The sequence below is a fragment of the Fusarium sambucinum genome, chromosome II (assembly GCF_050947815.1).
Source record: "Fusarium sambucinum isolate potato_lamoka chromosome II, whole genome shotgun sequence".
NCBI lineage: Eukaryota > Fungi > Ascomycota > Sordariomycetes > Hypocreales > Nectriaceae > Fusarium > Fusarium sambucinum.
In genome coordinates this window covers 1,304,601-1,329,423 of record NC_139293.1, presented here as the reverse complement: position 1 = coordinate 1,329,423, position 24,823 = coordinate 1,304,601, and the positions used below count along the sequence as shown (strand labels likewise).

The 24,823-nt window shown below is 48.1% G+C and overlaps 9 protein-coding genes across 9 annotated transcripts; 5 read left to right on the top strand and 4 right to left on the bottom strand.

Annotated features, from left to right (window-relative positions):
* Nucleotides 1-1,061: 1,061 nt before the first annotated feature.
* On the top strand, nucleotides 1,062-2,954 carry FSST1_007227 (uncharacterized protein; the record flags this gene model as incomplete). Its single annotated transcript, XM_083223989.1, has 4 exons — nucleotides 1,062-1,107; nucleotides 1,199-1,341; nucleotides 1,408-2,510; nucleotides 2,561-2,954. The coding sequence occupies 4 exons, from the start codon at nucleotides 1,062-1,064 to the stop codon at nucleotides 2,952-2,954; spliced, it is 1,686 nt and encodes a 561-aa protein (XP_083083188.1).
* Nucleotides 2,955-3,195: 241 nt separating this feature from the next.
* Nucleotides 3,196-4,357, bottom strand: FSST1_007226 (uncharacterized protein; the record flags this gene model as incomplete). The annotated part of the gene is made up of 2 exons (XM_083223988.1): nucleotides 3,196-4,237; nucleotides 4,338-4,357. The coding sequence occupies 2 exons, from the start codon at nucleotides 4,355-4,357 to the stop codon at nucleotides 3,196-3,198; spliced, it is 1,062 nt and encodes a 353-aa protein (XP_083083187.1).
* Nucleotides 4,358-5,144: 787 nt separating this feature from the next.
* On the bottom strand, nucleotides 5,145-5,886 carry FSST1_007225 (GET complex subunit GET1; the record flags this gene model as incomplete). Its single annotated transcript, XM_083223987.1, has 3 exons — nucleotides 5,145-5,494; nucleotides 5,563-5,749; nucleotides 5,800-5,886. 3 exons carry the CDS (start codon nucleotides 5,884-5,886, stop codon nucleotides 5,145-5,147), a joined length of 624 nt encoding a protein of 207 aa, XP_083083186.1.
* A 395-nt stretch (nucleotides 5,887-6,281) lies between these two features.
* On the top strand, nucleotides 6,282-7,271 carry FSST1_007224 (uncharacterized protein; the record flags this gene model as incomplete). Its single annotated transcript, XM_083223986.1, has 1 exon — nucleotides 6,282-7,271. The coding sequence occupies one exon, from the start codon at nucleotides 6,282-6,284 to the stop codon at nucleotides 7,269-7,271; it is 990 nt and encodes a 329-aa protein (XP_083083185.1).
* Nucleotides 7,272-10,356: 3,085 nt separating this feature from the next.
* FSST1_007223 (aspartic peptidase domain-containing protein) lies at nucleotides 10,357-12,041 on the top strand (the record flags this gene model as incomplete). Its single annotated transcript, XM_083223985.1, has 3 exons — nucleotides 10,357-10,530; nucleotides 10,582-11,668; nucleotides 11,716-12,041. The coding sequence occupies 3 exons, from the start codon at nucleotides 10,357-10,359 to the stop codon at nucleotides 12,039-12,041; spliced, it is 1,587 nt and encodes a 528-aa protein (XP_083083184.1).
* A 1,023-nt stretch (nucleotides 12,042-13,064) lies between these two features.
* Nucleotides 13,065-14,913, top strand: FSST1_007222 (transmembrane amino acid transporter protein-domain-containing protein; the record flags this gene model as incomplete). Its single annotated transcript, XM_083223983.1, has 4 exons — nucleotides 13,065-13,964; nucleotides 14,034-14,196; nucleotides 14,252-14,824; nucleotides 14,885-14,913. The coding sequence occupies 4 exons, from the start codon at nucleotides 13,065-13,067 to the stop codon at nucleotides 14,911-14,913; spliced, it is 1,665 nt and encodes a 554-aa protein (XP_083083183.1).
* Nucleotides 14,914-17,244: 2,331 nt separating this feature from the next.
* On the bottom strand, nucleotides 17,245-18,446 carry FSST1_007221 (ras family-domain-containing protein; the record flags this gene model as incomplete). The annotated part of the gene is made up of 5 exons (XM_083223982.1): nucleotides 17,245-17,403; nucleotides 17,505-17,639; nucleotides 17,719-17,916; nucleotides 18,045-18,072; nucleotides 18,379-18,446. The coding sequence occupies 5 exons, from the start codon at nucleotides 18,444-18,446 to the stop codon at nucleotides 17,245-17,247; spliced, it is 588 nt and encodes a 195-aa protein (XP_083083182.1).
* Nucleotides 18,447-21,710: 3,264 nt separating this feature from the next.
* FSST1_007220 (KOW motif domain-containing protein) lies at nucleotides 21,711-22,898 on the top strand (the record flags this gene model as incomplete). Its single annotated transcript, XM_083223981.1, has 2 exons — nucleotides 21,711-22,166; nucleotides 22,215-22,898. The coding sequence occupies 2 exons, from the start codon at nucleotides 21,711-21,713 to the stop codon at nucleotides 22,896-22,898; spliced, it is 1,140 nt and encodes a 379-aa protein (XP_083083181.1).
* A 495-nt stretch (nucleotides 22,899-23,393) lies between these two features.
* Nucleotides 23,394-23,645, bottom strand: FSST1_007219 (uncharacterized protein; the record flags this gene model as incomplete). The annotated part of the gene is made up of 2 exons (XM_083223980.1): nucleotides 23,394-23,541; nucleotides 23,593-23,645. The coding sequence occupies 2 exons, from the start codon at nucleotides 23,643-23,645 to the stop codon at nucleotides 23,394-23,396; spliced, it is 201 nt and encodes a 66-aa protein (XP_083083180.1).
* Between the last annotated feature and the right edge of the window lie 1,178 nt (nucleotides 23,646-24,823).

The window sequence follows — 24,823 nt, the reverse complement described above, 5'->3', positions numbered from 1 at the left end:
ACTTTGAAGATGACTCAGCCATATTCGCTTGAAGCTAACCTACAGCTTGATCAAACGTCCTTATTCACCATTGACTTGGAGTATTTCCATCTGATTGTTAATTTTTGATAAGGAGTATATTTTTGAGATTCTCCGTATATGTACGAAGTAAATTACAAGCCTCGAATATGTGTGATTCAATGTAGCTTAGTGTTGTCAGCGATTATTGCTTTATTTACATGACTCTCCTGATTCCAAAATTTACTCATCTTGCTGTGCCACAATTCAACGCTATAAGATTAGGCCAATGTTAGTCTCTTCAGTTAGGAGTGCTGTAGATATCAATAATCTCTCATGCAGCCTGGACGAATTTCCAAAGATGAGTTCAGTCATAAACACTGAGTTGGTATTGATTCAGTAGGTACAGAGTACCTAAGCCAGATGTATGCAATACTAAGATATGAAGGGATGTCCCATTTGTTAGACAACATTTTTGTTAAAAGTGTTTTAGAAAAGTAAACACACATCTAGAGCTTGCTCAAAGTAAGATTAATGGTTGTATGTAGTGAGACTCGTGGATTGAGCAAATTGCTTCTTGCTTGTACCGTCTCGACGGCAGCGAATCTGATACGTGAATCAAAGCGCAACATATATGATTATCCAATCAGTCTCTCTGGTTCTCGAGGTTTCAGATTCGAAGAAAGAAGCTGATATTATAACTGATATAATACTACTGTAGTAGCCGGCCGGTACTTTCGGACCCGACTTGATGGAATGACGCCGCAGCCGTTGAAACGTTCCCAGCTCCAGGGAGCTTCAGGCACTGGCGTCCACTAATCCCACCATAACCCCGGGCAGCTGACGTGGTGGAATTCCATCCCTCCATCCCATTGACCTACCTTACCTGGCACCAACACGAGGGAGGCCACTCTGTACTGTTAATGTACTGACACGCACCCAACCTGACCTACCTATTTTAGATTCTGCATCCATCATCGCGTAAAAGCAACCCCGGCGCTAGGACTATACCTGCACGACATTGAACATCTGAATGATCGTGACTGGCGCATTCAAATCTCACCATGTCGTCCGCTGTTACAACGAACCCGACCCAAGTGACGAATTCAGGTGCGTGCAATCCCTACCCCTGCAATTGGAGGTGGAAATGGAGATTCGAGAACGTGTCCTAACCATGGGGTCTCGCTTCCCGCTCGTGCAGGGTCGTCCAAAAAGAAGAAGAACAACAAGAAGAAGAACGCCAACAAGAACAAGGCTTCTGAGGAGCAGCCTGATATTTCTCAGCCTCAACAGGGTTCGGACAAAGACACCCTCGAAGACGAGCCCGAGACACCCACTCAGCCCGTTCGTAGCCATGACGCTTCCCATATCATGCAATTGCGCGCGCGCTGACATGTATCAATAATACAGGAGACGCCAGTCGATGCACAAGTCGAAGACGTAAACGAAAAACCTACCGTCCAAAGCAACGGGCATGCCGTAGAGCTCCAGAATAAGAGCAACGGGCTCACACCCCCACCAGTTGATGGCGAAAAAGAAAAGACCGACGATTCAGACACATCTGCCAAGCTAGAAGCCATGAGCCAGGAACGAGAGGCCTTGCGGGCCGAGGTCGAACAGCTACGGAAGCAGCTCGAGAGCATCCAAGAGACGCACAGCAGCGAAGTCACACAGCTCAAGAGCGACCTGGAAGAGAGCAATGCTGCCAAGGAGAACGCCGAAGAGGAATACCAGACCCTTCTCGGTCGTGTCGAAAAGATCAAGCAGACATTGAGCGATAGATTCAAGCGCGACAAGGCAGAACTCGAAGAAAGCAAAGAGCGTATAGAAGAGCTCGAGGCAGAGAACGAAGAGCTCAGGAATAATGCAGTCTCATCTGGTGACGATGTCGCCAAACTAAAGGAGGAGCTACAAGATGCGACCAGGGAACTCAACACCCTCCGAAGTCGAAACAACCTATCGGCACAGAACTGGGGCAAGGAGAAGGAAGAATTGCTCCAACATGTCCAACATCTCAAGTCAGAGATGGAGACGACTGCGAACGCCATGGGCGAATGGGAGGTTATTGCTATGGAGGAGCGCTCCATCAAGGAGAGCTTGGTCGATAAGGTCTCGGAACTAGAGGAACAGGTCACCATGCTACGACAGAACTACGAGAGCGCTACGGTGGACAGAGATAGCCAGGCGACTCTCATTGAGAACCTACAAAACGCCCTCCGCGAGATCCAGGATGCCCGCAAGAAGGAGCTCCGTGATATGGTCGAGACCACCGAAGCACAGATTCAAGGCCTCAAGAAGCAGGCGCAAGAAGCCGATGCCCGCGCCACTGAAGCCGAGACAGCCAAGCAGACTCTGACCCAGGAGCTTGAGCGAACTGCGCCTTTCGAGAAGGAAGTCAAGGAGAAGAACCTTCTCATTGGAAAGTTGAGGCACGAGGCCATCGTGTTGAATGATCACTTGACCAAGGCGTTGCGATATCTCAAGAAGACCAAGCCAGAGGACAACGTAGACAGGTTTGTTATCTCTTTCCCCATTTGCGAAGACTTACACTGACCACAACTAGACAAATTGTCACTAACCACCTCCTTCACTTCCTTACACTTGACCGTGGTGACGCCAAGCGTTTCCAGGTCCTCCAGGTCATGGCTGGATATTTGAATTGGACCGACGAGCAGCGCGAGCAAGCTGGTCTTGCCCGTCCAGGCACCTCGAATAATCTGCGTCTACCAATGTCACCCTTTAATCGCACACCGAGCTCTCCGTCTCTCAACACTGACATTTTTGCGGACACATCTTCTGCAAAGGAGAAGGAGTCCCTGTCAGAACTCTGGGCAAACTTCTTGGAACGCAGTGCTCAAGAGGGTGCTATAGAGACGCCAAGCAGAAAGGGCAGCTCAAGCAGTGCGGCTACGGGGCCAGCGAGACCAGAGTCAACAAAACCAGAGTCCAGGAGCTAATGATGAATGTTGAGTTTGAATGTGGACATTACACTAAACGGATATGTGAGGAATGAACACGGTGCATGTTTCAGGGGGTTCGCAGGGGGAGATATTTCACTGGACATTGTTATAAGAAAAGAAAGAGATACGGTTTTCAAGGTAATCGATGCCAAGTTTTGATGGTCATAGACCTCTATGTATGAATAGCTCTTTTGAAAGAAGAAGGGTTGGGATAATACGCAGCAGGACGGAAAGGAGTCTAGCCATCTGTTTCTGCTTGCAAGTTCTGTAATACATTCTGTGCATAACCTTCGGCGTCTCTTGTTATGTTTGCAACGTCGATGCGGTTGCTCAATGCATCATTGACTCCCTCTACAACTTCCCGTTCCTCCATAACTTCACCCATGAGACGAACCTCATGACTCCAATAAGCATGACTGCGTGATCGGAGATCTTCGTCGCGCAGCGCTGTGTTTTTAACAATACCAAGTGCGCTAAGCTTGCTTTTGACGACCATCAAGGCACGAGCGGTTGCTTCGATGCGCTCCACGGGCGAGGGAGGTTCGACGAATGCGCGGTTCGTGGCAGATAGGTATAGGAGCCATCCAAGGGCGGCGTCAAAGGCAGCAAGAGTCACCAGGCGCGCAATACGGGCAGTCCAGTAGAAGAAGTCAACTTCTGATAGACGAAGAGCACGGGCGTTGGCCTGGTAGTTGTATGAGTTGACAAAGTATATATCGAGAGCTGTGATGACAGCAGCGGCCATTGTGGCCTTTGGTCGCCACTGGGCGCCGGCTCGGCCTGTGAAAGTAGGACTCGTGACAATAGCAACGGCGAAGAGGTTAACGATGTGAGGCCACAGAAGCTGTGGGAGGGCAAAGTTGAAGAAGGTCTTTGGTTCCTCCGAGGTACAGAACGGGCAGTTAGCCAGCACATCGGGACCAAATTGGAGGTAGAGCAATCGACTCTCCAAGTTGACGAATCTGCCCCTCAGCGCCTCATCCTGCTTTGTAAGGACATTGTCCGGTCTTCCGACAGCGACTCGGTTGAAGAGGACATCGACGGGGATCTGCAGACGGCTCTGCGTGGCGAGGAAGAGGTTCTCGGGTGAAAAGGGCGGGAGCGTCTGGACGAGGTAGGTGATGATAAGGATAGCGAGGAGCGCGAGCGCAACTCCGATTCGAAACGGGACGGGCACTATGGGTACATGACGGCCGTGGGGATTATTCTTGACTGATCGGTAGTATGATATAGCCTTTGGTAAGAGTATGGGTCCGAAGAAGATGACGAGGGAACGGAGTCTGTTGTTAAGGTTAGTAGTTGTACAGACAGTGAAGTATAAGTGGCTGCCAAGAGAACATGTTTAAACAGGTAGAGAATAATAATAAAAAATTAACTTACGAGTCCCAAGGAATCGCCATGATGGCCAATATTCAAGTATGACCAAGTTAGTTTTTGCAGACTATGATGAAGTTCTGGTTGAACACGGTTGTTACAAGTCGAGACGAGGCTGAAAGACACGACGTCAGTTCAGGAACCAGACATGGATAAGGCAATGGGAAAGAGAAAGGTGGCGCCAAGACTGCTACTGTCGACTGTCCTGTCCTCGGCCAGATGTGGGGGCTTTGAATTTGGTGGGGCCGACATTCTTTCTCCAACGTAAAACCGCCAATTTTTCTTTCTCTTCAAGACTTTTCTTTCTTTCTTCAACTCACAATCACATCAACATTTCCCTCTCTTCTGTCACTATCTTTACACTCCCAACCATAGCTCCAGTCAATAGCGCAATACTAATGCCTCGCCAGGCTATCATTCACAGTATCCCTTCATTATCCTTCTACGTGACACTGATTCAGAACACTTCGCGTGTATACTGTTTCTTTTGGCACTTTCGAAGCTTTCGCGATCTCTCCGTGGTCGCCAGAGTCAAAAAGATGCCTAGATCAAGCCCCAAACACCCTGCCAAGGGTTATTCTCTGTCGTGTTACAAAGTCTCAGCTTCGGCAATGAAGAACTTTGCGTCAAATTTCGAAGAGATACATTCCCAATCGTAGTCAAATCTTTTGTTATAATTGCTTGTTCATAAAATGCTTTGCATATTTTAATTATGTGCCAAGTAGCTATCTATCTATTCTATCCTCTAGGGATAAAAGAAGAGATGGCCTGTCTCTTGTGCTATCATCAGACTTTCCCGTCTCTTGATATCCCTCATGACTTCTTCTTCTCCTCCGCGGCGACCTTTTCAGCAGCGATGGGTGCCTCCTTGGCCTGCTTCGCGTTGAGGAGTAGTCCGAGAGTTCCCATGATCAAGTCGCTGAGAAGAGCAATGACTCCTGTGCAAGCAAGCTGCCATGAGGCGATGCTGACACTTCCAATGGGGGCACGAGGGAAAGACAGGATCCATTCCGCCCAGTAAGGGAACCAGCCGTGAGGCAGCCAGAACATAGGCTCAGTAGCGTACCAGAAGGGCAGGAAGTATTGCGGCGCGCGAGTAACGACGATACGGACGACGGTGAGGACTCTGTCAAAGTTGGATCGTGCAGCCTCGGTGGTTTTCTCTGTAGAGGACATGTGTTAGCTATCGCCATGATTCCTTCGCTACGGCTGTGCGACAGGCGAAACGTACTGGTCTTCTCTAGCTGTTCGAGAAGCTTATCGTGCTGGCGACGCAGCTTTGCCCATCTAGCAAATTCATCCTGGGAGCTCGTGCCATTTAGGTCTCGTCGGACCTTGAGGTAATCGGCCTGAAGCTTGCGCTGTTCGCCGGCAGCCTTTGACGTCGAGATGGGGAGGAAGTTGATTAATGTCCAGAGCTGTTAAAGTCAGCGAACGTAGTTTGGTATTGCAGCGGGAAGTGACGCACCAGGTTATTGATCGCGGTGGCTCCAATGGTGTTGACTAGGTTGACGATAACTTCGACAACGAAGACGCTGAGCATAAGAGAGGCCATTGTTGCAGGCCAGAGATCGAAGAAGGGAAGACTATGCGCGCTCGGTACTTGTTTGGTGCAGCGCCGACTTGTGCTCGTGCAAGCGAAGATGGAAAGTCAGGTGGTGGTGATGTTGGCTTTGGTGGTTCTTCAAACGTGGTCAAGCCATGTCATAACCCCGACAGATGCATTGTATGGAGCTCCATACGACCCCTCCACACCACCAAGCGTTAAGCTTTTAGGTACAAAAATAATTGGCCCGGATGTCTACTCCAGATAGTGGGAATCTGACTGACTAATTTTGCTTACCATGTTTTCAGCAACAGTTTCCTAATGCCAGAGCCAGATCTGCTCCATTGCGCTTACCCTGTATTACATTCTGTACTCACTATCATTGCCTTCTTCCCCATATCCTAATGTCGCGAGCACTTGACAAGAGTGTAAAAGAAGCTCTTAAGCATGGCGACCATCATCAGGTGTTTCTAGATATCTCAGATGTTCTCACAGAATCATCAGATCAACTTCTTGAGATTGAGTTACTCGACAAAAGCCATGTGCTAGATCCCAGCTCGACAGTGCTACGCGATGAGAATGCTGTCGCCATTCCAAAGTTGCGCATAGTTCAAGCTTTCATAGTGGCTCAGAAATTTCACAAAAGGTTCCTGGCAGTGGATCGCAATGTGTCGATGGACCAAATTCGGAGATCAACAGCAGTTATGTTGTTGATGGATCCAGAGCACTTGACTGCTGCCAACACCAGAAAGAGGCTTGTCATAAATGAGTCCAAGGATGGGAGTATTGAGGACATATTGCGCTCCGAGAAACACCTGCTGGACAGTCTACTAACCAGTCGTCTCCATCGGCATACCAAATCACCAACATTATGGAATCATCGTCGCTGGCTCATGGAACAATACCGCCTCCAGGGCAAAGATGTTCCAGTGGAAGATGACATCTCTAGAATCATCATGGTATCTGGCGAACGACATCCTCGAAACTACTACGCTTGGTGCCACGCAAGATATCTGATCAGTGCCTTTGTCTTACCATCAGCAAAGCCCAAAGATGCTCTGTCCCGAATTATTAGGTCAACGCAAAAGTGGTGCTTCTCACACCACAACGACATATCAGGCTGGCAGTTCCTGATATTCCTGCTCAGTAAGCATGTTTCCGAGACATCGCTCGTCTTTCGCGAAACACTGAAGCTTGCAAGCTCATTCAAGTGGCGCAATGAGTCTGTCTGGTATTTCCTCCGATATATCGCTGCCTGGGGAGGCACTCCTGCCGATATGATAGAGTTTGAGAATGTTCGAAGGGCATTATTGGAGAGTGTTGCTGAAGACGAGACTGGGGAACGCACACTCGAAAGAGCGCAACAATGGTTAGAGGTCGTTGATGGATTTTAAACCAATACACCGAGACTGAGACCGAACCTCATGGGTTGCCTCTTCGGATATATCCATCGAAGAGCATGGGAATAGACATTGGAAATAAAACAATCTCGTCTCGGTGGTTATGGTGATGCTTGGACCAAGTTCGCCCCGACGATAGCATCTAGTTGTATAGATTAAATAAAGATCTGCCGTCATTTCAACCTTTAGTTTCTCTCAAACGATGGCTCTAGGTTCAGCAACCTATCACAGCTCAAGATCACGTATAGGAAAAAGCGCAATATACATTGAAATTGAGCTCTGCTCTGATCGACGCGACCCGAGTTGATAGTGCTACAACTTGCCGGGGTTAAGATTAGGCCAGGACAAGCATTGACAGGCCACCAGAGTTGTTTCATCAGCGGGCCAGGTCGCTCCTATATAATGGAGCTTATGAAGTCATTTGAGCCTCATGCAGTGAACTACGATCCATCTTGTCTGAGGAATAATCTATGTGAAATTATGACCGACAGCAGTATTAACCAGCATGGTGTTTAGACGAAAGAGGTTGAGATTCTCTAGCGGACTCGGCTGCTAGGATATCGCAAAGCGAGTACTTTTGTGTAACATGGGTTAAAGACTCGGATAAGTTTCTAGAGACAACGAGCCGTGTCTTGTTACGGAAGCTATGGCGTTTTAATGTCAAGGATGTCCTCGGTTGTCCATCATGTCATTCCACGCTTTGACGAGACCTATATATATAACATATATTATTGGGAACACGATAGGATTTTGCATAATTGAACTTCGCAAAAGGAAGGAATCTGAGACTTGAAGGAGCAGTATTCTGAGCTTGGGTACAGAGGCAGTGCAACATGTGGGAATATTCATGCAACTTGTTCAATTCAAGATGGCAGTCAATATCTGCATGTGTCAAGAATATTGACTCGGACATCAGCTCCGTAAGTTACTGTACAGTGCCCGTATAATGAAACATCAAAAAATTGGAAGCATCTGACATGCACTGCACGTCTAGTGGGTAGCAGAAGAATTGACCTCTAAGCTTTAGACGACAAAAATGAATAGGCTAAGAAGTGTAGTCTAAGTAGCATAAAGTGGCCTACGAATTTAGTCTCTTATGCACGTCTAGAACAAAACTGGAGTAAGCTGAGAGTTTTGAGGCTTGCAGCAGTAGTCAGGGGTCGCTGGTTTGTTTTGACGCGTAAGAAACGCTAGACTTTTATCGAGTCAGTTGAGGAAACAAAGACCCTTGGATCCAATAGCATTGAGAGTGAGATGCAAGCCTAGGGGATATTGGATGGCGATGGTGGTCTGACTGCGTGTTTGACGCCAGGGCATCAAGCTTTTCTTTCTCTTAGTATCGAAGATCAACACTGTCTAGATGTATCGAATGCCATTACAGGCAAGGGACTCAATAACGAACCACAATATGCAGCCTGGTTTCCACTGAACGCGTGTATCGTGCTTGAATCAACCACTGAAGCTTGTTTTTTAGGTTCATTTTTTTTTTACCGCTTGCTCCACGTTGCTTTGCAGTATAATGTGCGCCAATATGCAGATCTGACCTGCCCAAAACGCAAGCGTTCATCTGCAAGAACGCTTATCGTTTCAGGGGTAGCCTACGATGTTTCTGTATTGGGTGATTGAAAGCAGCGTCTTGCATCTCTTGGAAGCACATGGCAACAGCAAGCACCAGCTATCTTGAGCCGATATCATTTACCCTTATCCTTGACTTGGCTTTTGACAAGGTTTCTGTACAACAGCACGGGCATGTCCCAGTACCTAATCTCCACAGTTGGAGGTCCCACCGGAAACATGAACGCTCCGACCATCCAAGCGGCTAAGACTTGGCGGACCATTCAGAAGGTTACGACCCCTGGCACTAGAGAAGATGAAGATCCAGTGATGAGCAGAGAGATATGCACTGCAGTTTGTTACACACGACTCGAAAGACGTTTCTTTGTTATTGTTCTAAGTCTTAGAGAGTCGGTATCAAGCATGACCAAACAACTGATTCAGTTCAAAGAGATGGCCAAGATTGTAACAAAGTATCAAGATCGGTAGGCATCGAACTAGGTCCAGATGATCATCGAGCCAAGATATTTTGACGTCCAATTAGAACCCTTTTGTAGCTTAGCTCTAGGGTCTAGAGCCTGGGTCTGGCGTCGTGAGAGAGATGAGATAGAAGCCAAGGTGACATAAATGGTACTCTATCTTTGCCGTGTTTGATTGACATATCTATTTTGACAGATTAGAACTTGTCTACGACTGGTTGAGCCTGTTGATTAAGAGGCTCCTTTTACGATCAAGGCCTAGCTACCTCGTGTACTGCACACTGAAGTATGCCCCCATGCCTGGGCACTCTCCACTCTCCCCATACCTCCCACCACTTCCCGTCACTCCCCTCCACCTCGGCCTCCACCCTCTTTCTCTCTCTGCATCTGCTGCCTCTCTTTTATACTGTATTGTACCTTGCATTTGCCTTAATTCGTAATAATCCCTCTCCCTCCTCCGTCGTCGTTTTCTTCTAGTTTCGTTTCATACTCTCATTTGCGTTTCCCTTTCTTTGTTGCTTGCTCTTTGTCTTGATCAAAGCAATCCGTGCTCCCTCCAACATTGAGTATTACTATCCCGACCTCCAATTCCAATTCATTCCCAGCCCTTCAAGGAAATACTCCAACGCCCTGTTCCAGAAAGAAAGAGAGACTCGGGAATTGGTCTCACTTGTAACCAAGCCACTTCCATTGTGTGTCTGTGTGCTCCAACTTGCGTCTGGTTATTACTCGGCATCTTCGCTGTGTCGTTTTGTTTCCAATGCTGGACTCATAAATCTAATTCTTAATACCCTCGGCCATCTCTGGCTTCCGAGGCTTCCTTCGACTCGACTTCTTCACTGCTATTTCCCAGCCTGGTCAATTTCTGTTTTTACTGAATAGACGCGTTTGAGACAAGTTGTGACGAGCTGATCCAATCAGCACTGAATCGACCTTTGTCTGTCTTGTCTCAGAAGCCAACTCACGGTTATATCAACCACTTCCGCTTCCGAGTACAACAAGCGGCGAACAGAATTTCACTATTCTGATACCAACACGACTTCAAAATGCGTCCAGGAGCATTACTAGCACAACTGGCTTTCGCCTCATCAGCCAATGCCTTTTTTCCTTATGCCCCGGATTGGCGAGTCGATGTTGGACAACAGAGTGTGGGGCGAAGGTCTAAGAGCGTTGGAAATGGTGGTGGTGTTCGCATGGGTATTAAGCAGAGAGCTCCCAAGGTTTGTTATACGAATTGCGTTGTACTACTATTATACTGACTTTTACCGCAGTCCAGCCAACCGATATCAGAGAGAGCAGCCATCGAAGCAGCACGATTAATCGCCAAGTATACAGGAGGAACTGTCCCAGAAACCAGTATGTTAGCAAAGCGCGACAATGAGTACAATGTCATGAAGGCGACGAAATCGACAAAGAAACACACACAGGGTGTTAACCAAGACGGTACTGATTATTCGTACTTTATCGAAGTGGGAGTTGGATCAGAAAAGAAGCCCATGTATATGCTCATCGACACTGGCGCTGGCTCAAGTTGGGTTATGGGCACTTCTTGTACCAGCAAAGCCTGTTCGATGCATAACACATTCGGTGCCGACGACTCAGACACACTCGAGGAGACAGACAAATCTTTCAGCATCGCATACGGTTCAGGAAAGGTTGCTGGTAATTGGGCAACTGACACACTCAACGTGGCTGGCATGGATATCACTTACCAGTTTGGACTGACACATACAACATCGGATCAGTTTCTCGATTTTGCCTTTGACGGCATTCTTGGCCTAGCGATAAACAAGGGATCCAGCGGAAGCTTTCTCAACGCCTTGTCCGAGTCTAAAGAAGTTGACAAGAACATGTTTGCTGTCGCTCTAAACCGTGCTGCTGACGGTACCAACGAAGGCGAGATCAGCTTTGGCTCACCGAACCCTGATAAGTACGTTGGCGAAATTTCCTACACATCTCTAGGCAAAGAGAACGACTGGGCCATCGAGATGGACGACATGGGATACAACGGCGAGCAAGCAGGTGTTGGAGGCTTGCGCAGCTTCATCGACACTGGAACTTCTTTCATGTTTGGTTCGCCAGCCAATGTCAAGAAGGTCCATGCTCTTATCGACGGAGCTGAGAGTAAGGATGGTACCACATATCATGTGCCCTGCGATAGCAAGGGCAACATGACCATCAAGTTCTCTGGAGTCGACCATGTTATTTCGCCAAAGGACTGGATTTCTCCTCCCGACAAGGATGGAAAGTGTACCAGCAACTTGTACGGTTTTGAGGTTGTCAAAGGCGCTTGGCTGCTCGGTGATACCTTTATCAAGAACGTCTACACTGTCTTCGATGCAGACGAGCGACGAATTGGTGAGTTTAAACAATCGCTGTGATTAAACCATTGCTAATGAAAACAGGTTTTGCTACCAATGCGATTACCAGTGGCTCTGAAGACTCAGACGACTCTGAAGAAGAAACCACTTCCATGACAAAGACCTCCAACAAACCAACTCAGACGTCTGATACCAGCGAAGAAACTGGCATCACCACCAACACTGCATCAACTGCGACCGCAGTACCGGATATGGGCCTAGGCAAGGAATCAGTCTCATCTGGCACTGCCACCGCCGAAACAAGTCAGGCGAGCGAGACACAAGACTCGTCGGCACCCTCAGGGCTACTATCACAAGCCCGTTTCACATTCATTTTCTGTATAGTACCATTTTTCGCCCTCCTGGCTTAGACGGAGCCGGGCAAGCGGCCGTACATTCTTTTTAATACCCCATATACAATCGTTTAGACGCGCGGAAAGATGCGCATATATATTACATGCCGAGAGCTTCATAGAGCATAGAAAGATCATGTGAGGAACATGAGGACTAACAAAGCTCATCACATATGAAAGAGAAGATTGGGCGTGAAGGAAAGTTACAGCTTTACAACCAATTGAAGCGAGGGAGAACTTGTTGGGTTTCAACAAAGGTGGTTGACGCCACATACATATTTCCAGCTAGAAATAGACCATCAGACTCAATAGAAATGTTGAATGGACCGAGGTTTTCAATTGTGATTTACAAATTTTATAAATTGAAAGGCTGCTGGGCATAGTTATGGCTCGCTCAGGTAGAAGGTTTCCAGAACCTTGATCGTTCTTAGGCCTGACCGTTGGAAAGGAGAGTGTAATTGGACCCCTATTTATTCCACTTGTTTCGTAAGGGTCTTTGGGTTGACAGTAGTTCTTGTAATGAGTAATTGGTGCACCTGTGTGAAAACAACAATGAAGCTGTTAATCCACTGCTTCGATATCAAACAAAGATACTCAATACAAGCCCTCATTCCATCTTTCTATTCATGTCTTCTCTGAGTATGGTCCAGTCCTGTCGGATTGATCCGTGCCCCTGCATAAGCACCTAGCGGACGATTCCAGCACCAAGGACCAGATTTCACAAGGGGCATTTGCACCAATCCTAGCGCCTATCATGCTGGAAGTGACGCTAATCCCTTTGATCCTTGCTTATCTGGGGGAAGGACAGACAACCATCCTAAAGCTAAGGTCCTATTACAAGGAGACGCATCTCTTTACAACTTTCAACAAACAGCATTTTATCCTTTGATTCTACAGTCGATCGTTCCTTTTTGCGACCCTTTAATATTATCATCCTATAATTTACCAATTCCACGCACACGCACGAACGAATCGAATTAATACGTCTTCTCCTGGGGAGAAAATGTGCACGCAATATCCTTTTGCTGCTCCCCTTCAACAATGACGCACGCCAGGAACAATGGCTCCCCGAACCCGCACGGCGAGGACCGCGGTCTTTTGAGTCACGCACCCGACTACGACGACGACTACTTTGGCCTAGGCGTAGGTAATCACAGCGGTAGCGGCAGTGGAAGCGCGAGCGCAGACTTGGGGAAGTCTTCGACCAAGACTGATAGCAATGGCCAGCCTCGAACACCCGGCCGCGTGCGCTTCGACCTGACGCCCGAGATCGTGCCAGTCAGCAATGGACAGTCCTTTGGAGGCTTCAGAGACGACGACGGTAGCGACAGACGGTCATCGGACGATGCATACTTTGATATCGAGGAGGCGACGAGTCCGGCGCGGGCGCATCGTACGCCTCTCCTGACAGACATGGAAGCGCCAAGCGTAACACTCGCCAACTCAATGGGCGATCCTTCCGAACAAGCAGAACACGAGATGAACCGTCCCAAGTCAGGACTCAAGTCTGCCTTTATGAACATGGCCAATTCCATCATTGGCGCGGGTATCATCGGCCAACCCTATGCTGTGCGCCAGGCCGGTCTCGTCGGCGGCATCCTGCTGCTGGTAGGTCTGACGGTTGTGGTAGACTGGACTATTTGCTTGATTGTCATCAACAGCAAGCTAAGCGGGACGAGTCACTTCCAGGGAACGGTTGAGCACTGCTTCGGACAGTCCGGGTTGATCGCCATTAGCGTTGCGCAGTGGGTGTTTGCGTTTGGCGGGATGGTCGCGTATGGCGTTATCGTCGGCGATACGATTCCTCATGTGCTGGTCGCTGTGTGGCCAAACTTGGCTGAGGTGCCTGTGTTAGGGCTGTTGGCGAATCGACAGGTTGCGATTGCAGTGTTCGTGATGGGTATTGGATACCCCTTGACGCTCTATCGGGACATTTCAAAGGTGAGAGTTCAACGGGCGGATACACATGCGCTTTTACGCGAAAAAAAAGCTTGTACTGACGACATGTAGTTGGCCAAAGCGAGTACGTTTGCGCTTGTCGGTATGGTGGTTATTGTCTTTACCATTCTGGTGCAAGGCATTGTGGCTCCCGCGTCAGAACGAGGCTCCTTCAGCCCTTCTCTGCTCCTATTCAACGGTGGCTTTTTCCAGGCCATCGGTGTTATCTCATTCGGTATGCTGTTATGCCCCGACCCCTGAACTCGTATGGAGGCTTACTGACTTTATAGCCTTTGTCTGCCATCACAATTCGCTACTCATCTATGGGTCCCTCAAGACACCCACCATTGATAACTTTTCTCGTGTCACTCATTACTCGACTGGTGTATCAATGGTGTTCTGTCTCGTCCTTGCTTTAGGTGGTTTCCTCACATTTGGTGACAAGACCCTGGGCAATGTTCTCAACAACTTTCCTGCCGACAATACCATGGTCAACATTGCACGTCTTTGCTTTGGCCTCAACATGCTTACCACACTTCCACTCGAGGCATTTGTGTGTCGTGAAGTGATGTTGACATACTTCTTCCCCGATGAGCCGTTCAATATGAACCGCCACCTGCTCTTCAGCACGAGTCTCGTCTCATCAGCCCTTGTGTTGAGTTTGGTGACATGTGATCTCGGTGCTGTGTTTGAACTCGTAGGAGCAACGAGTGCTGTGGCTATGGCGTACATCCTACCTCCATTGTGCTACATCAAGTTGACAACGCGAAGTTGGCGGACATACATGGCTGGTGCGGTGGTGGCATTTGGTGTAGTCGTCATGGTCATTAGTGTGATCCAGGCGGTGCAAAAGATGGTTAACAGTAAGTTCTCCTCTATCCTATGAGAGACATCATCGGACACATACTAACGAACTCTTGCAGGCAAAGATGGACCAACGCAATGTGCATAAGCTAATAATTGCTTTACCTTTATTCATATACCATTATAACATACCTAACGAAGCATCAACACAACATAGACACTTGTTTGGAATAACACCAGACATGTAAAGATATTAAGCGGCGACGCAAAGCATATGCGACTGCGACGAAGACTTCCGCTTAAGAGGCGTATCGACCACATATAAAAGGCGGATGATTTAGTTGAACATTTGAGCAAGACATGTCGAAGAGAACCCAGGTAGTACGCATTTTGGATTTGTATGCTTGGAGTTGTTGGCATGGCGTGATACAGGTCTGAATTATAGACAGTCGTGTTGTTTGAACAATAACATGTTTAAACTTTGATGGTGCAAGTGATGTCAAGCTGTGATATCACAAGGGACTAGCCCTCTGTGAGCAAAGAATACGACTCTTCAAAGATACCTATTCTCAACCTATATCTGACCCTCTATTCTCGCATCTCGAATCTCCATTCATCGTCAGCACAATGAGCTGTTTCTCACACGATCCCCACCTATACCCATCTCACCAGGACTCAAGACCCTTTAAACTTCTTTATCAAGATGGGGTGGGTGACGATGCGTGTGTGTCACGGGCGAATCGCATGAGGGGGTAATACAAAGCAACAACCCGCTATTTGCGCCAGGGAACCCCGCTTTGGGAAAGTGTCAAGGGAAATCTGGTGTGAGGGAAGGTTGAAGTTGATGGATATATATAATTTGAACCTTCCCCTCTTCTCTTCTTCCCCTTCTTTTTAGTGCTCAAACCTCAACCTCATTCTACTCTTTATATCACATATATCTCTCGATATCAACGCCAAAATGGAGCCTCTCGTCAACTACAACCACAACACTTGCCCCAAGTGCAGCGCCACCATCGAGGGTGCCGGCAAGACTTGCGGTAGCTGCGGTGCTGTATGTCTTCCTATGACCCCCATACCTTATCATTCTTTACTGACATTCCGTTCTTTAGCACTGCCCCGTCTAAACTTCCAACGGAGAAATTCGACAATATGATGAGACAAGACGAGATGAGTTGAGATTTCTGGTGTTAGGGATGCATACAACGGAGTGTGGTTGGCGATGTTGTGACGAGGCCGCTCTTTGAAAGCGTCACTCTTTTTTTATTTGGGCGGCGGTTGATGGTTTAACCTATTTGCGTTGGGTGGTATTGTGTAGCAGAGATTATCGCTCTTTTATACGATTGTTTTATCATGAGGAAACAAGACTGATACTCGCCTCGATCTATCTGCATAAGCAACTTCTTTGTGAATGTCTTGGCTCCCACACTGGGTGAACAATATCTGACCCCCATGCTCATTGATTGATGGGATTACATCACCCGTATCACAACTACCGAAATAGGTTCAGGCGTCGATCAGAGGGTCTAGCATGGGATAGGGGGCCACATGACTGACATTGGCACGTGGATGCATGCCTTAAGCTTGAGGTCAACGTTGGATACTATAGACGCCTCAACTTGGAGCTAGTGATCACTCGTGTAACCTGATAGCCTGTCCCTGTATGATGTATCCTAATGAGCTTAATGCAACCAAATCACTTTCACCAAAGAAACATCACATCACAGATAAAAGACAGGATATACAAAAAATCAAGAGATTAAACAGGCAGGCCCTACGCAATAGATGTCCCATCTCCATGGTCTAAGTAACGGTCTCGAGGCTCCAAGAGAAAAAACGAAAAGATTTATGGCCTGACTCGACTTGGTTCCCCCAGCCGAGTCCCATATCCACACATAAGCAGACGCAAACGCTCTCGCCGTAACCAGTCCACAGAGTCTCTCCTGGCCTCCTGTAGCATCTCCCGAGTGATTCCTCGTCCATCAGTCTGCACTGACAGACTAGGCAGGAGAGCAAGGAACGAGAGTCACTCCTCCTCCTCCTCCTAAAAAGCCCCCAACAAAAAAGACATCTGGCCCACCTCCCCATACGCGGCAAGCACATACATAAAACAAAGGTCCCGCTCGCCTGCCAGTGGTGATAATAAAAAAGATGAGGTATCTGTCGATAATAGCAACCCCCCTGCGAGATTCAGGAGGTCCAAGAAACCATGGGCTTCCACCGACTAGAAAACCATCAATCCAGCGAGAAAGGTCGGCGCGTAGGCCGATGGACCAGACATGAGCGAGACGATATCAAACTCCAGATTCCGAGAAAACCGATGCATGCCGACAGCCCTGGCCTTCTTGGCCGCCACGGGCCCGTTTCATCCGAACTGCCGGGGCCAAGTTGAGGTTGAACTGTGACAAAGGATTACAACGCAGAGTCAAGCCACGGTATGTGTGCGTCGGCTGCGTTCAAAGGGCTTCGATGGCGCCCTTTACAGGACAAGACACTTCTTGTGAGACTTGCTTCGGGTGCTGCGCGACAGCAGAGCAGCGCGAGTAGCGTGCTCGAACACTTCACGGACACCCTCGTTGGTCTTGGCTGAGCACTCAAGGTACTTGTAAGCAGAGATCTTTTTGCGGATCTCCTCACCCTTTTGATAATTGTTAGCATGTACAGATGTGAAGCTTGGCAAGCAACCAATCAGGTTTAATGAACCCAAAATAGGCGCTTTGCCAGGGCAAGATATCGTACCTCCTCGGGAGAAACGGGCTTCTGGCTCGTCTTTCGGAGCTCCTCGATGATCTTCTGGTCGTATCGCAAATCCTTCTTGCAGCCGACAAGGATGATAGGGAGACCCTGGCAGAAGTGCAGAACCTCAGAGATCCACTGTAAAAGAGCACGTGTCAGCAAGGCTGTGTGTATGTCATTTGGCAACAAGCCATTCAGTAGTTGGGGTTGGACGAACCTTCTCCTGGACGTTGTCGAGGGAGTCGGGAGAGTCAACAGCGAAGCAGATCAGGATAACGTGGGAGTCGGGGTAAGAAAGAGGTCGGAGACGGTCGTAATCTTCCTGACCAGCAGTATCCCATAGGGCGAGCTCGACGTGCTTGCCGTCAACCTCGACATCGGCGACATAGTTCTCGAAGACGGTGGGGACGTAGACCTGGAGGTAGAATTGTTAGTATCATGTTTATTGTTGTTGTTGATTCTCGTCAAAGATAAGCGCCTCTCGTAACGCCGCGTGGCAGTGCGATGACGGGAAGACATCAACGGTGTAAAGTCAATGCTTACCTCGGGGAAAGTGCCCTTGGAGAAAACACTGTACAATTGATTAGCGATAAGTTGATGATTTAGTTGTGGAGATGATGGTGATGATGATAATAAGAAACGGCAGAAATGGCAAAGTGAATCAAGGGGCATCTGCGTCTATCACGACAATGATAGAGCTGATTGCGTCTAACAATGTGAAGCGCTCAAGCGAACAAGAAGCCAGGAACAATTATCGCATTGCTTTTCTGGTGTAGCCCTGAACTGGCTGAAGCACCGAGTAAAATCGACGCGGTGATGGACAGGAACACGACACGGGATGGGCGAGTATCTTTTGGTGGAAAGAAGGCCAACTCACATCAACAAACAGGTTTTACCACAAGCACCATCGCCGACAATGACGAGCTTTCGGCGGATCTCAGCCATGGTTATTGATTAGAAGTGTTTTTGGGTGAAGAAGTTGTGAGAAATGGACGAATTTGCTGGCGTAGAATGCGAGCTTGAGCTTGAGTTGAGCTTGGGAGATGGATGGTGCAGGTTGTGAGTTTCGCGGAGAGCGGCGGCTGCGGGTCGATGGGGATGGGATAAGAGGAGAGTGGACGCGGCAAGGCAAGAGAGAGAGACAGCGAGTAGAAGGGGGTTTGGTTTTGGGTGAAATAGGCTTGGGCTTGGTTTTTTTTTTCAGGACCCGAACAGCTACTGGACAGGACTGGCTGGATAGGACAACGGGCAAGCACAGGACAACAGGCAGCCAGGGCAGGTCAACAGGACGAGAGGTACCTCTGAATACGATATGATATGCACTAGAAGCTAGGTACCAGATGTCAAAGGTCAAGAGGTGCTGGGGGTCAAGCAGGGTTGTTGAGGATGATGAAAGCCGGGACGGGCGTGTGTGGTTCGCACTGTGTTTTGATAGGCACTTAGCGACAATGACAGCTGAAAATAGCCTGCTGGCAGGGCTTGTTTGGTCTATCAGAACATGGTCCAAAATACCAACGGTGACTGAGGTCAGCATGCAGCGTTTGTCCTAGCTGTCTCACCGTCAGTCTACTCCTTCCTATTCTTTGAGTTAGATCTAAAGTCAAGGCTGAGTCAAGTGCAGCTTGAGGTTCTGACAAGCCCTCTCCTGAACATCTTTGTTCGACTCAGGGATCAAAAGCAACAAAACAAAACAGCCCTGGTAATGTTTACAACAAACCAGGTTGTGAGCTTTTGTTCCATGTTTGAATTTGTGCATGTCCTGTTGCTGGGGCTGCGAGCTTGCTGGGGTCTCTTTGATATGATGATGAATGTGTTCTTTCCCCTGGACCTGTCGTCACCTCACTTCCGTATGTACTCTTTCACCGATATTACCACACAAATGTACCTTCTTTCTTGTCACATTACGCGGAAAAAGGGTCCACGCCCGTCCTTTCCTGAGGCAGCCAACTGCGTCTCGTGGCCCTGGCTTCGCCTGGTGTGTGGCAACAACCGCTAACACCGTCCCCTATTCAGTGAGTGATTAGTGGAGTCTCTTCACAGTGTAGACAGTGTACAGCCCAAAGATCCTAGGGCGGGCTGGGCTATTTCCCTGGCGGGGGAATTAACTGGCCCATTTTATCTTACCGAGAGTGCTCCGCCATGGAAACTTTCAGTGGCAGCTTTTGGCGTCCAATCCATCTGCAGTTGCTTCCATCTCCTGCATAACATGGAAGTTAAGCTAGTCTACTTGAATTGCTCTGACCTCCCAGGGTTGCGTCGTGTTGCGTCGTCTTCCATTTGCGTGAGTCTGAAACGACTCGGATAGAGAGAGTGAGCAATGCCAGTGACAATGATGACGAGATGAGATAAGGGTCTGTCTACTATAACACTCAAATTGAACCAGTCACTCACTGGTCTTTAGATGACGGAGAATATCAAAGGGCCAAGAGCAATGTAACGGGGTTGGCCGTTTGTCGAACCGTTTTCATTTAATTGGGAGGATATGATAACCCAGTGAGATGCTTTTGCACGAAAGCTTTGGATCTTTGACTCTTTCCCCGTTGGTCTTCCACCGCCAAACGCCATCATTCACAGTCATCACTTTTTTGCACTATTTCTATCGGTCTGACGTGCACGCCAGTCCTTGGTCCACCAAACAGAGTCTTGCTTCAGAACTACTTCTGTTGGCTTTAACCTTGACTTGAACTGTATCATCTTATCCAGACGATGGAACGCTTTAGGCTCCATAGCTCCGAGGCTGAAACCGTGGCTCGGCTTATCATATGAACAGGACGAAACTAATAAACAACATCCAGCCACCAGCCCATGGTCACAATTTGAATTCTAGGCCGGTGTTCTTCCTTTAGGATATTTCTGGGAGATTTCTGGCTGGGATCTGGCGGCCAAAATGAACAATGGTGTCTAGTCATGACTGTAGCATGAGATTATTCCCCGTAGTCAGCGTTTGATGTTTATCACAAGTCATCTCGGCAAGTTCCACCTAGAATATGAACAATGCCGTTTAATATCTTGTGAGTCTGACTTTTGATGTTGAAGGGAGTCTTCTTGATCAAACATCCGCTTCGTCATCAATCACGGTCGTCTTCCACCATGCAAAGTGAAGCTGGCACAAGCTTCCCACCCTGGTCCATTATGCAATGTACAGCGGAGCTCCGTGCTGAGCTGTGCTGTGCCATCCCGTCCATGTCTCCGCTTGCTAAGCCAGATGCCCAGAACACGGAGCGTCCAGTCATAGAGGTTGTAGCGGACGGAAAAGTCCTACGCTGCCCCATAAGTAGGTAGGACTTTCACTCAACCTCCCCTGGACGTTGAGTGAGGTACAGGACCAAGGACCCTGATTGACTTGTGCTGCACATTCGGATATGCATTCTTTAATCCCAGATGATGATAGATTGCCACTTTGGAATCATGAGAAACCCACGATTCACAATGAATCCATTATCCACACATAATTCATCAATCTTCTTACGATTTGTATGAGTAAACAAGTGGGATCCCTCAGGCATTTCTTTCAATATAGGTAGGAATGGAATTTTGGACCCTTTGATATACCTAGCATGTGATCTTGTGATATATCCTGCCTAGCAGTGCTGAATAGCCAATTAAGTGCTGTACAGGCATCCTTATCATATGAATGATATCACAACCTGCATATATGTGCTTTGTTGTAATGCATTTCGCTACGTTAAGTTCGGTTGCAGTTGCAACAGAATATTGAGTTTGGGCTGAATATCAGCATATTGGACGCCGCTAAAAACCAAGACCTTTGTATTCAGTTCTTAACTTCATATATAGATGCAAGTGGCACCGCTTCTCGATTTCCATGCAGGACAATGTATGGATGATCAAGACTTGACTTTGAACCCTGTGAACTTGCTCTACCAGACAAATGAAACTACATGGCATTTAATGTTACTTTAGAAGTAGTTATTGATATAGGGTATGTTAACATTCATCGTGGCTTCGCATGTACGACGTGAAGCTATCATGAGCATAGTGCGGGGTACAGTGCGTCACAACTACCCGCACCCACACACTAATGCGGCTAATTCCGTTTGATGGTCGAGAATTTCCAGCTCAACCATCCACTCCACAACGAATTATCGTCACGCCCAAAGCGACAACTCGGCGTCGACAGCTTCAATCCGCTCAATGAGCTGCTAAAGCCTGCGAATCCCCTCGATAAATCCCCGCAGCTCATTTTCCGCCATGCAGAAGCTCGCCAAGCGGGTCGCCCAGGCCCAGCGCCAGGCCGGCAAACGAGCCGAAAAGGCCGCCAAAAGCGAACAGACCAACTATAAACTTCGAAACCGACAGGCCATTCGAGCGGCTGTCTCTGAGGTCCGACAGAATCTTCAGGATGCGCGCCGTGCTCGACAGGAGGATTGGGAGTTGGGTCCTATCGCCCCCAAGCGTGATCTGGGATTCAATGGTTATGGCATGTTCACTGAGGGCGTACGAACGGATTGGTCCAACTACGGCCTCTACAGCCCTCGACCTGAGATATTGATGAAGCGATGTGCCTGGGCTGGTGGTGTGAAGCAGCTTAACCTTGCTGTTTCTGACCGAGTGGTTATCATGGATGGTCCAGACAAGGGAAAGATTGATCGCATCAAGTCGATCAACCTCCAGGCGGGGCTTGTTACTCTTGAGAACCACAACCGGGTAAGCATATCGACTGCACAGGGACTTCGTAAAAGCTAACATAACCAGGCTATCTCTGCAGGCATGTTTGGAAACGACAGCCGCTCTCAGCCTATGCCCCTCGCCATCGATGCTATTCGCCTGGTCTATCCTATCACCAACCCCGAAACCGGAGTCACAAGAGACGTCGTTATTAAGGAGCTCAAGTCCATTCCACCAAACATGAAGTCCCCCAACATGACGCTCGATCGATGGGAGCACGGATACAAATGGGACCGACTTGTCCCTGGAATCAACGTCATCATCCCGTGGCCCGAGGTGCAAGTCCCCGAAGCGGAATCATTCGAAGGCGACACTATCCGAGAGACTGCCGAGGAACGAACATTCTACTATAACCTTCTATCCCCGCCCATGCCCGAAAACATTATCGACGAACTCCGTAACAAGTTCTCCAAGTTCCGAACACGCCACGAGGACTGGTACGTGCAGCAGAAGGAGACCGAGGCCATGTCGGAACAGGCCCGCCTGGAGTCTGTCAAGTCTATGCAGACTCCTTTGCAGGAGTTCCACGAGATGCAGCGCGAGAAGCGTGCCGCGGAGGGCGAACCCGAGCTCAACGACGAGATGCTGGAGAAGCTTGGTGCTATTATTGCGCAGCGCAAGGACGCTGCTCTCAAGAAGGCTGGTGTATCGGAGGTCGCTGCTACAGATGCTTCATTACCCTCATCAACGACAACACCACCAACCCAATAAACGAAAAAAGTAGACGATGTGCGGTCGAGGTTTGGATAGTGGATGATGTGCCAAGAGCGGTACGAATAACGTGTAATTATATCTGTGCAACAATGTACATCATGAGGCGTAAAACAGACGCATTTTCCTGTCTCTTCATTAAAATGATTTCCTGGTCGAGTTGTATTTATGGCAAGCTATGAGGTGTATTCCTGATCGTCATGTTGGAACAAGCCAAGCTGATTCAGGGGTCATTTTTCATGAACATCTAAGATCGATTACTCACAAAGGCTTCAACCAGAACTGGGCGAACGTAGGAAGCTAGCCATTTTGGCACTGGGAATGAGTTAACTGAAGTCTAATTCAGTTTGTCTCTGCACACGTAAATCGGCCATTCGTACGGACGTACGCTTGTATCTTATTGAGGTATACCATCGATGGAATAAGAAGATCTATGGAATCAAATGTTGCCACCCATTCATTGTACATATAGTTTGATTCCCTGAGGAAAGTTATTTATAGCTTTGAGTCCTTCGACCCCGAATAACCAGCCCCCCCTTGAGATGACTGCTTATCGTCAACCATGGCCCTTATGAGAAGGCGATCCCACAGTGGTGTAGTGTCATGAATGTAGTAGGCCATCATGGACGACTCTGTCTTGGTTCTGTGAAACTGTCAGAGTTGTAGTAAGATACAAGGCAGAGTGTCACCTTACTGTGTGATATACCCTGTGGTAGTGGTGGGAGCCTGGCTTGAGTTGGACGGCATGATGTAAGAGAGTGGTGTAAGTGAATTGAGAGTACAAGGAAACAAGTTGACAATATATTATAAGGAGCGTAGTCGAAGACAATTTAGGATAATGAGTTGAAAGGCAATGGTTTTACACCATGAGAAGTCTGGTAACTTATACCGTGTCTCGAGAAGATCATGACTGAAATATATAGGAATCACTGAATAGAACTGACAATCTAATGTCTCTTATATACGAGCTCAAGATAATTGGGGTCTGCAACGAAAGATTTGTCCCTGATATCAAAGCTTTTCATGAAGGCCTCAACTCTTCACCCACCATCTAACATTCCGGGCAACGATACGCCCGCAGCTCAAGACACAGCCCAACTTGACCGGTGATCCCGACTTCAACCTCGATAGCAACAGAAGTGCAACTCATAAACAATAGTCAAATCAAAATTGAGACTCGGTCAGTAGCTAAAGGAAATGGCGGTGATAGCATCCATCTTTACACCGAAGGAAAATATTGCCGTTTGACGTATGCAGAGTAGAACACATGCAGTCATGTGTTGGTGTGTAACCAGGAACCTGGTCCCTTTAGACTTCGACCTCCCTTTTTAGGAAGATTGATAGCTCCCCGCGTTGTGTACCTTGAACAAGTAACGATTGACGAAAACGTTGCGTTACAAAGACAGAGAGACACAACCAACATGTAAGCCAATGAACCAGCCCACCATTACATGTCCGCATCTACATTTTCGTTCCGCTGAAGATTTTTAGACAAGCGGTGAAGTGGTAGATACTTGGGAAATGTTGTCCTTGTTGGGCTCGATGATGATATATATCACTTTAGATGCAGCATCTACCCTCCCACGTGCTTATGCAACCAAAGCTCCCGCAGCTGATCCGACGATACGAAACTAGATTCTGCACTGCTTGCATAGCCTCGCCTAGTTGACGTGCTGATATTAATCTTGTTTAAGCGGAGAAAAGAGGGAACAAAGGGAAATAATGATACTTTGATGAGGCTCTTCTGAAAACCGCAGCTCAGCCTCGTCCGCAGAGCAACATTTTGGCAACATTTTGAGGCCACCCATTTCTCCAACTCATAGCGGTGAGCACTTAAATATGATAGATCTTGTTGCAGGGCCAATCAACAGATAAGTTTCAGCTTGGGTGATACAGCCTTGAACAACCGATGCTATCCTCGCCTT